The sequence below is a fragment of the Gallus gallus genome, chromosome 2, assembly GCF_016699485.2.
Source record: "Gallus gallus isolate bGalGal1 chromosome 2, bGalGal1.mat.broiler.GRCg7b, whole genome shotgun sequence".
Taxonomy (NCBI): Eukaryota; Metazoa; Chordata; class Aves; order Galliformes; family Phasianidae; genus Gallus; species Gallus gallus.
In genome coordinates this window covers 62,838,124-62,852,039 of record NC_052533.1, presented here as the reverse complement: position 1 = coordinate 62,852,039, position 13,916 = coordinate 62,838,124, and the positions used below count along the sequence as shown (strand labels likewise).

At 44.2% G+C, this 13,916-nt stretch overlaps 1 protein-coding gene across 3 annotated transcripts in view; it reads right to left on the bottom strand.

Moving 5' to 3' along the window:
* Positions 1–2,713: 2,713 nt before the first annotated feature.
* Positions 2,714–13,916, bottom strand: part of NEDD9 (neural precursor cell expressed, developmentally down-regulated 9) — a 94,425-nt gene continuing 83,222 nt past the window's right edge. For all 3 annotated transcript variants that reach the window (XM_046930959.1, XM_004939656.5, XM_418946.8), the window contains 5 exons: positions 9,888–9,989; positions 8,765–8,866; positions 7,086–8,309; positions 6,675–6,764; positions 2,714–5,291 (listed from right to left, as the gene is read on the bottom strand). In XM_046930959.1, coding sequence (XP_046786915.1) covers positions 4,782–5,291; positions 6,675–6,764; positions 7,086–8,309; positions 8,765–8,866; positions 9,888–9,989 — 2,028 coding nt within the window. In that variant the 3' untranslated portion in view covers positions 2,714–4,781. The remainder of the gene's footprint in view (positions 5,292–6,674; positions 6,765–7,085; positions 8,310–8,764; positions 8,867–9,887; positions 9,990–13,916) is intronic.

Here is a 13,916-nt window from a genome sequence, read left to right as displayed (position 1 = left end):
AGAGCGGTGAGATAAAGACGTGGTGGGAGCTACACTGGCTGGTGAGTCATCCTGTTGGCTCAGGCTGGGGGAGAAGCAGGGAATGTTTTCTTGCAAAGAGTTTGGAGAAACCTGCAATCCCTTTGCGCCCTTCATTTGTTAGACGGGAGTAATAGCAAATCCCCTCTACCGAATGTAACGTTTACACTTGGAAACAGCCTGAAGCAGCTTATTCTAAGTAATTGTGCCCAGGTTTTGGCAGTGGGTCCTGGTGGTCAGCCTGGTACCCGCACCTGGGGGAGGGTGGGGTTGCTCATCTCATTCATGGGTCACAGCAGGGCTGTGCTCACAGCTCTGGGACTCATCACAGCAGTCCCTACAAAAGCGATGCAAGCTGCCAGTGGGGCTGTGCTCATCCCTTACGTAGATCTGTGTGTTGTGAGCAGTGACAATAGCTGCAGGTGAAGCAATGCAGTGCACATGTGCTTGTTCCTTATCAAAAATTAACTTCGAAATGCAGCATGATAAAAGCCAAGTGGGTTCTCTCTTTCTGGAATGCAGGTTAATTACAGGTACCAGTTTCCAGCTTAAATCTCCTCCTGAGATTAAAGGCTTTTAGTAGGTGGGCTGCTTCTAACCATCCTTCATAAAATCAAAGCACAGGGTGGAGAAACAGCACAAGTCCATTCTTCTTACTCATGGCTGCTCACTCGTGTGCCTTTTTATCTTTGAGCTCTCTGGCAGTGAAGCCAGGCTGGATGCACTGCATGGGGGTGTGCCCCAGAGCCTCCTACCTGTACAGAAAGTTTTAATGTGTATTGCGATTCCTTTCTGGAAGACACTGTAGAACCAGTGCGGACTGCTGCTCTCTTCCCTTCTCCTCCTCATCCCATCTCTCTTGCAGGTTTTTCTGCTTGTTGCTTCTGGTCTTGTACAAATACTGGCTGCTTCTGGGGCATAGTTTGTGTGCCTTCCCAATCCCAAGTGGTTCAGGCAGTGCTGGCTGTGGGGCTGAACAAGGCACAGTCAGCTGAGCAGGGAGCTGTGAATGACTGCTTGCCTTTGGGCTCCTGCATTAAAGAAAGAGCTCCGCTCACGTTTCTTGTTGTTAAGAGAAATTGCAGTGCCACAGATGGGCTGAGCTTGGTGTATCATGTTGTCATTCTCCCTTGTTCTGTGCTTGCTGCAGTCAGCTCTACATATCCAGTTGCTGCTTGCAGGGAAAGAAAGTGTCCCTCTTTGAGCTCAGAAACCGTTGGCAGGGAGATGGTACATGTGCTGGATGTGCAGTAGCTGCTGCAGTGTTCCTTGTGCATGGGCTCTCCAGATGCTGAGCTCTGCCCTCTGGGAAGTCATGGAGGTGGCAACAGAAGGAATGCAGACTTCTAAAGAGAATGCTGGCTGGTTGGATTTGGTTTGTAGGAATGCAAGGGGACAGAGAGAATAAAGCAAGCTGTGCTGGTTAAGATAGAGTAGGCAGCCTGCAAGTGAGGTTCAGGAGAGAGAATCATAGAATCATAGAATTGTTTGAGTTGGAAGGGGCCCTCAAAGGCCATCGTGTCCAACTCCCCTGCAACGAACAGGGACACCTACAGCCACATCAGGGTGCTCAGAGGCCCATCCATCCTGACTTTAAATGTCTGCAGGGATGGGATCTTTCACTACCTCTCAGGACAACCTGTTCCGATACCTCACCACCCTTACTGTAAAGAAAACAAAACAAACCAAACTTCCTTATATCATGTCTAAATCTTCCTTGGAGGGAGAACAGGCTCTGGAAGTGTAGTGGAAATGTTAAGTTATGGCCTGAAGCAGTGATTGAGCACCTGGTGGGAAGGCAGGGCCAACCCAAGGGAGCTCAGGTACAAGCAGTGTACCTGAATGACAAGAAGGGATGGAGCCAGGATCCACCCCTTCCCAGACCTCATTTAAGGGTTGGCAGTGGAGGTGAGGGTATCTTGCTGGAGATCCCTGCCTTCTGGAGGCCTTCTGAATGAAAGCAGATTCTTTCATTTGTTTCTGCATCCATGGCTGCTGCATTTGTGCTTGTCTTCATTTGCTGCAGCCAAAGACTTTGCCACCCCACTATTATTGCTGTACTTTCTATCACATTATAGTGTTACAGGCACAGAGCAAATGCAGAGGCTTGGCTGTAGGCAGAAGGATGGTGCTTCTCATGCAGGAATGCTCTGAAGTGTGTTGGTAGGAGATGTAGGAGGGATGAACATATCCCACATGAACAGATCAGAGAATGCTCTTGGGTGTTCTGGGGGATGTGAGGATGCCGGGGTGTGATCTGGAGATGGTGTGAGAGCTTGACTCATACGTTGCCTTTGCTGGAATGGCAGGCAGTGGATTTGCTGAAGCTGCAGCCATACAGCGCAGGCGCAAATGTAGCAGCTGTGCAGTGAGAAATCCCAGGGGCAGCAACAGGGGGTTGTGCAGGGTGGGGTGCAGTGAAGTAGTTCCTCTGGGTTCCAATTAAATATGGATATTGTTACGATGAACCAGACAACTTCCTTAAAATCTGCTGTTTTCATGAGTGACCTTTCTCCCTCAGACAGCTCTTTCACAAGAGCCATCACTTGGTTGCCAAACAGCAGCAGTTTGTTAGCAACAGCCCAGGGATGCTGCGGCTCAGTGAGGGGAGTTGTTTCATGGTGGTTGTTTCAGGTGCTGTCTGGAACCCAGTGTGCTCAACTCAGCACACATTAGAAGTAAAAGCAAGGAAAAGTAAGACCAAATGTTGGCTTTTTTATTAAAAAAAAACAACAAAAAACAAACAACAACCTAGACATGTAATGATCTTAAAATGACTCTACGAAATAACAAACTGTACTACAGGTTTATGATTAATGTTCTCCTTTTGAAAGCACAAACTACCGACATAACAGGTAAGCTTCAAAACGCCTTTTCACTCTCTAAGAAATATACAACAAAGAAATGAACAAGGAAAACCAAAGCGATCCCAAACAGCAAAAGTACGAAGCAGGTTCAGGCAGATGGTTTTTGGCAACTGGCTGTTGGTTACAATAAGACAGCCAGTGTGTGCCACTGGGGCTGACTTTGGTGCTGCTGCCGTTGTACTACCTCCTATCTCCAGGCCTTCCTGGGGACCTTCTGGAGACTTGGGAAGCGATGGGATGGCAGCTAAGAGCAGTCTTCTCTCTGAGGCAATATATTAAGGCAGTAAAATATCACACGCTGCTGGAATGGTTTTGTTTCAAGGCAACAAATACCACTGCAGTAAGGCACGTGGTTAGATGCAAACTAGGAAGCATGCAAAATTAGGCAGAAGTGCCTGTTCAGTTGGTGCTCTTGTGCAGTCCGAATGCATCAATGCAGGACTACCCTGACCTACCAGAAGACAGTAGTGTTTCTCCTTCCTAAGTGCCAGAATCACCTGGCACTGATCTAAGGTACTCTGTTCCGATTACCTGCTTGGAAGAGTGGCTTCTTCTAGTTTGAGCACCAAGGACAGCTGGTGTTCCAGGACTGAATTTTAGGAGATTTAAAAAGGAAAGCAAGAAAAATAGTCCGATGCATGTTTTGGAGCAGCCAGCATGTATGGAATTTCTGAAGGAGCCTGCAACTCCGAATAGTTTTTTTTTAGGGGTCCAAGTTAAAAATTATAGGTTAGGATTGTGTACCCTACTGATGGAGTGGCCTCGTTAAGACAGGAGGTAATTTCTGGCAACACTGTAGTGCAGAAGGATCAGTAGGTCTGGAACAAACTTTGGGGGGAAAAAGCCTGGTGCTTGAATAGAAGACAAAATCGCAGTGGATGCAATTAATTACCAAGAATGTCTTAGAAACAGCCCTTTTTTTTTTTCCTTCATTAACCTGGGTATGCTCTATAGAGATGTTTAATTATCTAGTATTTCAAATTCAGTTATCTTCTTCCCATATGAATGACAATGCTTACCCTAATGCTTTTGGAGGGATTGGTATTTTGAGATGTTGCTCACCTGCCACCTCACAGGTGAGCCCAGTGAGTTTTCTCAGGATAACAGAGTCCACAGTGAGCACGAGGGTTACATTTAATTGCCGATGCAAGGATATACAAGGTAAACATGTAAATTCATGTTGCTAAGACCCTTTTGAAAACTTATCTTGTACGATTATTAGAAACAGCGAAGTTTAAATGCCATCAAATAACAAAAATATACAATTCCTTCCTTCGTAGAAGGTTCTGCTTCTTACATGGCCTTGTATGGCCTTAAAATGCTTTTCTCCCAAATACTATACGCTTTGACTGTTGCTTGTTGCAGCTGTACATGTATACTACTCAATGATTGTATCCTCTATATATAACAAAATAACAGCAAGAAGAGTTAATGAAATTAACCTAGTAATTTCTAACAAGGGAAAGGGGTTCTATGAGAACCATTATGATTCATGGATTGCTACAAGCAGGTTTCACAACCGAGTCCATGTGCCAAAATTAAGATGGAATGAATCAAGATGAGTGCAGCATCCAGTTAAATATACTGAAGAAATAGCAGTATATACAAAAGATATGCACTGCTTACCCGACGCATACTTTTTAAGGTGCTTAATGATGTTTTAAAGAGTGTAGCAACATATACATATATGGAGGGTATACATAACTGTATAGTAGGAACATAATACAGAGCCAGATATTTTCCCAGATCCCTGATTTCATTTGATGCTCTAACTCGTAAGAATGTATTTAATGCATTCCATATAAAATATCTACACAACGTAAATGGTGATGTTTACATAAAAACGCTCCAGTTTCTTTGATATTTCGCCGTTCACGGGTCGGGTTCAGCTTTGTTTCATAAGGACGCCATCTGGACGAGCGAGAGTTTGAACAGCTGTGCGTGGTAGGACAGCTCTGTCACTCGGTTCACCATCTCCTGCAGCGCTGCTGTGTGTGGGTAGTGCAAGGCCGCCATCTTGGTAGCCATCACGATGCTCTTCAGCAGTTCGCACAGCTGGTCGCTGGAGTTGCGCACCCTGTTGCGTATGTCCTGAGATGTCAGTTGCCTCGTGAGCGTGTCCCCGATGAACACCAGTTTGTGGGCGCTCAAAATGACAAGTTTGCTGTGAGCAACGAAGATCCGGGGGGGCTGCGAAGCGCTGACGCAACTGAAAAAGGCATCAATGGTGTTCAGGAGGGAATTGAAATGAGTCTCGTATTGGTCAGAATAGAACAAAAGCGGTTGTCTGTCATGGAAGGCGATAGTGCTGTTGGCAGTCTGGAGGGCCTGAGGTGGCTTCCATTTTGAAATGTCGTTCTCCACAGGCTTTGTGATCTCCTGCTCCAGCCGCTGGAACTGATTGATCTGAAAGGTGAATAAAAAGTCTCTCTTCAAAACCCGTTCCTATAAGATGTTATGCATTACAATTGCATCTGCCTCAGAACAGCAGTGGGTGCTCTGGGTTAGTCATGCTCAAAGAAAACTAGTGGATGTCTTTTAAAATATCTTATATTGGAGAGCAAGGGGTGCTTTCATTAACAGAGTCCAGACAGAGGTCAGAAGACAAAAACATCTGCATCACTTCATCTGCATTCAGAAGCCCACTGAATTTACAGGCTGCTGCTCATTTAGAGTATGCTGAAATAAAAAGTGAGAGCTGCATCGAGTGGCACTGACACCTACGCAGCCTTTAAAAGGCTGCCATCTCCGTGGGATTTTGAGATGACAAACCTTCAACTCTCAGTTCCTAATTACTTCTGAAGGAAATAAAAACAAATGGGAAATTAAAGATAGAACACTTAAAGTGATGATGAAGCTGAAGTTTAATATGCTCAAGAAGGCAGGAAAAGCAGAACACGTGGTCGCTGTCCTCTCCATCAAAAGTGGGGGGAATGGCCACGTTTTCAACTCGTTTGTTTCTTCCATGTAGAATTTTCTGCCATGTGATATGGCAGCAACACACTGTCATTAACGGCACAGTGAAAGCCCTCAATCTTACACCCTGTGCTTTTTGAGCATTTAAAGTATAACTGGAAAACTGAGTTCACAAGTTGGCTTTCCGACTGATCCGCTCGCTGTGAGATGCTACAGAAGTCTGCTTTTAGAGACAGACGTTGCTTATATCATACGTATGCCATGAGCACCACAATGCTGCACTGCAATAAAAAAATAACTCATCTCTTAAACTGAGATGGTTGGAAATTGTTTTCAAGGGAAAGGCTTATCTATGCCACAAGACATGTCATTCCAAACACCAAGAGCTGTGGCTCTGCTTCTACTCAGTAACTGAGTGGAGCAAGGAAATGAGCAGAGCAGAGATGCTGGTTTTCAGATCTACAGTAATGCCTCGAGCTTTGTTTGTCAGCAACGGCTGACGCACGTGCCTGGCGTCAGGAAGGTGCTGCTATCCTGATGCTCACCATTTCTTATCTGAAGCATGGCAACACACATTTTTGTCCTTTGCGTTTCTAAATCCTGAAATTTTGGAAACTGATGGGCACAAATCTTGCTTGGAAAGAAACTAGCCCAGGGCTACTTGTTAGCCAAGACCCAATACCTTCCATCTTCACCATATGGCACCTGGGACTTCCCAACTGTTTGTTCTGGCACTCATGCACACCTCACAGCCGTGCTGCTAACAGTCACACAATGCTAAGTAAAGGGCCCCTCCTGCTTTATTTGACCAGTACTCCCTCTGTGCAAGGAACATTACATTTCCATGCGATTATTGCACCTGAGCAAACATACCTGATGGTGTTCTAGCTCCGTTTTGCTCTGCTTGATGATATTTTCTTTTTCTAGTAGCTCCTTCTGTTGCCTTTCAAACTCTTCTTTCCCCTGTTTTGCATAACGTAAAAAGACACTGTGTTAAATAAAAACCGTTCCTGAGCTAAATGACATCTTGTAGGCCAAACAGCAGGCTTCTTTGTGAGGGCTTTTTCACTGGCAGCACACCCGAGAGCTCAGAGAAAACAAAAGGATAGTGTGGCAAGGGCAAAAGGCTACTGCTATTGTCTATGCAACAGTCCTATTTGAGAGCAAGTAATCACCCAGGTGAACTTGCTCTTGAATGTGTCTTAGTGTGACAATCTGATTGCAGCTTTCCTGCAAACAGCTCTTACTTGGTCTTGCACAGAATAAGATGTTGGTTTTACCTACCTGCAGGTGAACGTAATCGTAGTCATCCATCCAGCTCTTTTCTGAGCTCTCGCTAGCAGTACTGTGAGGTTGCTGACCTTTACTCAGGAGAGGAGGAAGAGAACTAAAGTGATTCTGTGGTTTCTCTCCATGACGCTGCATATGAGGACTGTTATATGCATAGTCAGGAGCATTCATATTCTCTGGGACACTCCTGAAACGTGAGCTGCCTGACACCTGTTTGAACAGAAGCTCTGCATTGACGCTGATGGTGGTGGTCAGTTGCTTGGCATCGTCTGGGACTGTCTTTGCCACCATAACAAACCGATCCAGGTCATCACACTTGTTCTGCAGTCTGTTGACAGCGAGCACATTCAAAGACCAGTTGTAGCTGTTCAGGTCGTGGCTGGTCTGGGTAAGGATCTGGTGAGAGTCCTCCAGCCTTTGCACCTCCCTCCTCATTTTGTTATGGAGGCTGATCTCAGAGAGAAAGGAAGCATTGGCTGCTGATCCTTTTGCAAACTGAAGGTACTCCAGCAGTGACTGCTCTACCTTATCCACGGCAGTGTGAATTTCATTGATGTGTTTCTCCATATAGCTGTAAGACCGCCAGTCTGCTGTAGCGAAGGCCATGAGGTTATTGACTGCTGTCTCCACCATCTGCTGAAGACGATAAAGCCTCTCTATAGCAGTGTCTGGATCAAGGATTAGTCTTTTGTCCTGTGTAGTTGATGCTGAGAAAGAAGAGTCCTTTGATGTTGTTGAAGATGTGGACATGTTACTCCTTGTGCTTCCTGTGCTAGAGAAAGACAACCTATTCATCCCATCAGTCACATCCTGCAAGCCTTTAGTGTCTTGGAGCACTGGTGGTGGCACATCATATACACCTTCTCTTCCCTCTGAGGCTAGACTTTCATTGAGTCCTGTCTGTTGTCCTGGGAAAGCAATTCCCCTCGGGGTATCATAAACATCTTTCTGAGGTGCAATTTGCTGTCCAAGAAAATGGTTTTGATGGTTTACAGGGATGTCATAAACGCTCTGTTTGTGTGGCGCTCCATCAGTCAATGCAAGCCCCTCAGAAGAGAATTTCTTAATCAGTTCTTTCCCAGTTGCTTTGGTGATAGGAGGAGGAATATCATACACTCCTTCTTGTCTTGCATTGTGCCCCGCTGGAGATGAAAAATCCTGCAAATTATCCCTCAGGCCTACATCATCTCGGCATGTAGACGGGGGTGTAGCATACATCTGAAACACAGGAAGCAAACCATGAAAACTCTGGCTAGACTAGCAAAACAATTTTACATTTTCCGTATGGCAAATAAAATGCTTGGATAGAAGATCTGCCATTGAATTCCATGGAGTCAGACACTTATCTCAAGTTTGAAGGAGCATCAGCTTTAATACTTCACTTTTCAATTTCCATTTCTTGATGCACGTTCTCTCAAGCAGCAAAATCCAAGAAGGCAGAATGCTGCCACAAAGATAATCTAGGTCTAAATGACCAAATCACATTATGTAACATTAGAAGTTTTGATACAATGCTTCACTATATGAGTTTTAACAAACACCTTAAAAGCTTAAGGAAATCTTTAAAGTTCTGAATCTCGTTTTCCTTCAGAATCATACATAAACTCTTGCTTAGACATGTCTTCGGTCACAAATGAAAATACAGGATCTTGTGGAAACTGTGTAACACTTACTCCTTTGGCAGGTGGTACATCGTAGACTCCTAAAGCTTTTGCATCTCCAGTGGGAACTGAGTGTGCAGTCCCCTTTGCTGATGTGGGGGGGATGTCATATATCTAAAGAAAAAATAAATTGGACAGTTAGGAAATACACTCTGCAACCGAGTGAATGGCAGGCTGGAGAGATGAAGTCATGGCTGACTTCCATCCCAAAAGTTAAATCAAGGTCAGTTTATTACAACTGTCTGTTGGAGTAAAAAGGGGAGCAGTATGTTCGTGTGTCTAGAACAGATGAGACCGATAGAGATCAGAGGGATGGAGGAATATGCTTGTACTAATACATGCTATTAAACTCTGAGATTAGGGCTGCCCATGTTAGGACCACATATCTGCTTCATCAGGTGTGGGCAGTCTTAATAGCAGGGAGTACAGCTGCTAGCTGTTTCAAGTATTTCACTTGGTGGCATGTCCTGCATTAGTGGGTTCTACGTGTGATCTAAGGCTAACTAACACCTGAATGTCTCTCATTCCAGACTTCCCAACAGTTTCAGCCACTCAGTGTCTGTCTGTTATGTACTACTGGGCATCAGTGATGTTCCCTAGAGGAGTTGCACTGTCAAAAGAGCCACAGAGAGATGCGGGGCTGTTGAGTTACAGATCCTCTGTGCATTTACTTTGGATGTCCACAGTCTTGGGGACCATGTACCAAAGGTGTTCCCCAGAACAAAGATGTATTTCAAGTTCAGTGACGTGGTGCAGCAGACATATGATGAAAACAATTCCCTGCATGGTAGCTGTTCATCTGGGAGATAATTTTACCCTCACTGAGTGAATTACTGTCAACTACACAACAACAAAGTAAGGGGAAAAAATGTGCCCAGGCGTTAAGTTTATTCTGTTTGGATATTCTGTTTGATCAGAACACAGAAAACAAATGGAACTTTTGTGTTTGGTGTGCTGCCAGACCTTACTCAACATCAAATACAACTCTGAAACACTTTCTTCACTCTGTGAAAAAGCCACTGAATCTAATTGAAACTTGTTTTCTCTCAGAGAGAACTCTGCTCATAAACTTCTGGTAGAAAACAATCATCTTTTGTGTCCTTTTGGTGCTGCCGGCAGTTTTATTGGTACTTACCCCTTGGAGAGGGCGAACAGGAGGGATATCGTAGGTATCCTTCTGGTATTTGGAAGGGAATTCATAAACGTAACCTTGTCCTGACCTGACTGGAGTTACTACCTGCAAGATAAAAGAGGAGGAAATATAAGCCTTTGAAGTTCTTGGCATGTTCTCTCTGTAACTGCAAAGGGTTCTCAGTGTAAACATTCTCGTACTATTAACATTCATGTTTTAGGTGGCAGTAACACCAGTCTATGTGTATGTCTGATAGTTGAACGCCGCAAAAGGCTACAAGTGTACTGTTTTTTACTTTCAGGCCAGTTCTGACATGGCTGCTTGTTTATCTCCTATTTGTCAAGCACAGATCCTCCATCACATCTAAGGGAACTTTGTCCCTTCACCTCACTGACTGCCCTTTAGCACAGACCACGTAATGTGATGGTCAGTCACAGCACCCACTCACTGAGATCAGCACTTGGTACACCGTGCTAATCCTAGTGAGGTGCTGAGTGCCCTTCCATACTGACAGAGCTCAAAGTAACAATCAGGCTCTGGAAGCATTCCCCATTTGCTCATGGAAGTGCTTCCCACCAACTCCAGCAGAATGTCTTGAGTTACTGTGCCCCATAGGACAACATCCCAAATGACAGAGTGTGAGCAATGGCTTTGAAGATTCTTTACATAGAAAGGCTATGCTTTAACTTACCAAGGTGAGACATTCATTTATGCTGTCTCCCCTTGGTTTGTCTATATGAGTGGCTGAGAGAAAATGTTAAATCATTCTTAAAGCATACAATGTAAGAACAATCTTTGAAAAAAAGCTGAGAATTTACATTTTTGTCATTCTATAAACCATTAGCTACCATAATGACTTCAAATAAAATTCGGTCAAAAATAAATGCCTTATGTTTTGGAGAGCATCTGCATGGCAGAATTTCAGTATAATGTGGTATATACAAAAAAGATGTTACCTAACCTCCAGAAAGAGCTGGTTTTATAGTGGAAATGCTGACATCTTAACCTCTGCCAGTGCTATTTAGCTCCAAGAAGAAAAATAAATACCATAACCTGGAGGCATAAAATGACAAATTACACAGGGCCATACAAGATGCGGTTTTGTGCTCCGCTGGGGAGAATTCTTTACCAGAGCTACTTAACTATCTTTAGAAATGTATGCAAGATGTGAAACTGAGTTTCTGACCACATGCTCAGTAAGAATCTCATAGCAGTTTTTGCTATAAGAAATCTTAGCATCCTGGCAAAATGTCAATGCGAGTATCTTTGCTACCTTAACAACACAGGCTTTTCTTCTTTTCACTTGATCTGCAAATATTGCCATGTAGTTTTTGGCACTGTACCATGAAGCAATCACTTTTTTCCCCCTAGTGTGATTGTCATTACGGTTTGGAATATGGATGCCATTCAATTGCAAGTTGCCCAAGGAACCGTGCCTTGTAGTGCCAGCAGCTGCACTTACTGTGAGATGGTGTTAGGTGAGGGGGGAAGGAAAGCTCTGGCAGGTGAGGAAACACAGCACTTCACTAGAGCTGCTTTGCCTTGAATTAGCAAAAGAGGACAGGGAAGACAGAACTGGAAGCAATACTTTGATGTCCTCAGTGCTGAGTGGGAGTGCCCATGAGAGCGGTGCTGCTGAAGTGAGTGTGGGATTGTTGGGGCTTAAAAAGAATCTAGAAATGTATTGAATTTACTGAGTTTATTTCTTCAGCCCAGACCCACCTACTGTGTTGTACGAGAGATCTACAAAACTTTAAAGCAAGTTCTCTCTTGTGGTACTGGAATTTTACCAAAATGGATCACTGCAGACATTGTCCTTCCCTGGCCATTCTCATGAAATCCTGGGATTATGTTGTTTGCCTGAGAAACTTTTAGCTTATGTCAACACCTCTTCCTCATGCTATTTCTGCCTGTGAGGGCCAGAGATCAGACCAGCACATCTTGCGTCCCTTTTTCCTTCAGTTGGGTGCTGCCAGTCAAATACTTTCCATCCAAGTTAGGAACAGAAGGACTTGGCTTTAAGCAAAGTATACTCCAAAGATCCTTCCAAGGGTTTCAAAATTACAGCCGTAGCCTTACTTCAATAATAAGCCACTGGACTTTTAAAGATCATCCTCCAGGAAGCAACGCACAGCACCTCTGTAGAAACTTTATGGCACCTCAAGTTCTTCAACATTTGCACAGCAGTAGTACCATGCAGCTGCTGTTATTCTTGTTGATAGTCCTTGGAGATGATCCCATTTCTCAGAGAAGGCTGATGTACCAGATGCTGTATGAAAAGCTTCAACAGCTACAAGGCTGCTGTTTTCATTTACTGTGCTAAAATAGCCTGAGAGCGGCCTTTTAGTAGCTAAAAGGGGGCTGTAAGAAAAAAGGGGACAGACTCTTTAGCAGGGTCTGTGATGACAGCACAAGGGGAAATGGTTTCAAACTACACTACAGGGAAGATTGAGGTTGAATTTATGGAAGAAGTTGTTTACAATAGGTGTGATGAGGCACTGGCACAGGTTGCCCAGAGAGGTGGTGGATGTCCCATCCCTGGAAGCACTCAAGATCAGGCTGGACAGAGCTCTGAGCAACCTGATGCAGCTGTAGGTGTCCCTGTTCATTGCAGGGAAGTTGGACTAGATGGCCTTTAAGGGTCCCTTATAACTCAAATGATTTGATGATTCTGTGCTAATAGAAGCCTAAATAACTACACTAAAACTAAAGTGGTCAGATGAAGGATGCCAATTTCACTTAGATTTTTGACATTTTCGCATTTGCTCAGACCTGGTTAAGCTGAAGTAATAGTGAAACAGGGTCACCCCTTTATTTGGATGAAACAAGCCTCTGCTCTGGGTGTTTCTGGCTGTCGTCAAAGGCAGTGAGAGCTTTAAATATGACATACCTTATTTGGGGTATTTAAGAGCACAGCCTGCCTACATGGGCGACTGTGAACACAAGACCTGAGCTGTCTGTTGGGCTGCACTTAGCAGTGCACTGTATTTAAAGTGGCATTTATTTTCCAAATAAAATTGCCTCAGGCTTTTATGTCTGCACATTTTTAGGCTTTTGAAATAGCAAAGACACAAAATATTGTAAAAAATACAGCAACACCCAGCAACAGCCAAGGTTTGTTGATAATATGAAAGACAACTTTGTTCTCCTAGTGACTCAGGTGTATTTTCCTGTGTGAGGATTATGATCCAGTAACAACATGTTCTGAGTGATTTCATCATAAAATTCCCCACAAATGCTGATATGTTCTGCGCTGAGTACAAGAACATTTCCTGTTGTACCTCCACTCCTCTTCCCTCCCAACACTTTTCACTAGGTTAAACTTGCCTTCTGTTGGATGCTTGTTCCCAGCCAGATCAGAACAGAAGCTGCTCATCACCAAAACATTCCTTGAGCTAATGTTACATTAATTAAAGTAATCATAGCATCACAGAATTGCTCAGGTTGTAAAAGACCTTCGAGATCATCGAGTCCAACCATGACCTAACCATACTGCCCTAACTCTAACAACCCTCCGCTAAACCATGTCCCCAGGCACCACATCCAAACAGATTTTAAACACATTCAGGGATGGTGACTCAGCCACCTTCCTGGGGAGCCTATTCCAGTGCTTAAAAAAATGCCCATGCTGCTTGATGAAGTGAAAACGTGGAACATTCCCTCTGACTCTCATGTTACCCGAAACACTGGTATCTCATATGGGAAGCTGGGACATGGGGCTGTACTGCTTCTTCTGAAGTAGGAAGAGGGAGGTAGCGGGGTGTATGAACTGAGAAAGCCTTCAAACCCAGAATCTGCAGAAGCAACTTTCAATTTGGGGTATTCACCCATAAATAGATTAAACAAACTTGCTTCTTCTGAACAGGATGCTCAGCCCTTTCAAGGCACTGCTGAGCTAGTTTGTATGGTTTTACACATTTGATGGCACTTTAGTTTTGAAGGAAGGATGTAGCTGCAAAAGAAAAGGTCCCCTTTCTCTTACTTGTGAAAAAGGGATAGCAACCCTGCCTGGTATTTAGCAATTTGTTTCCC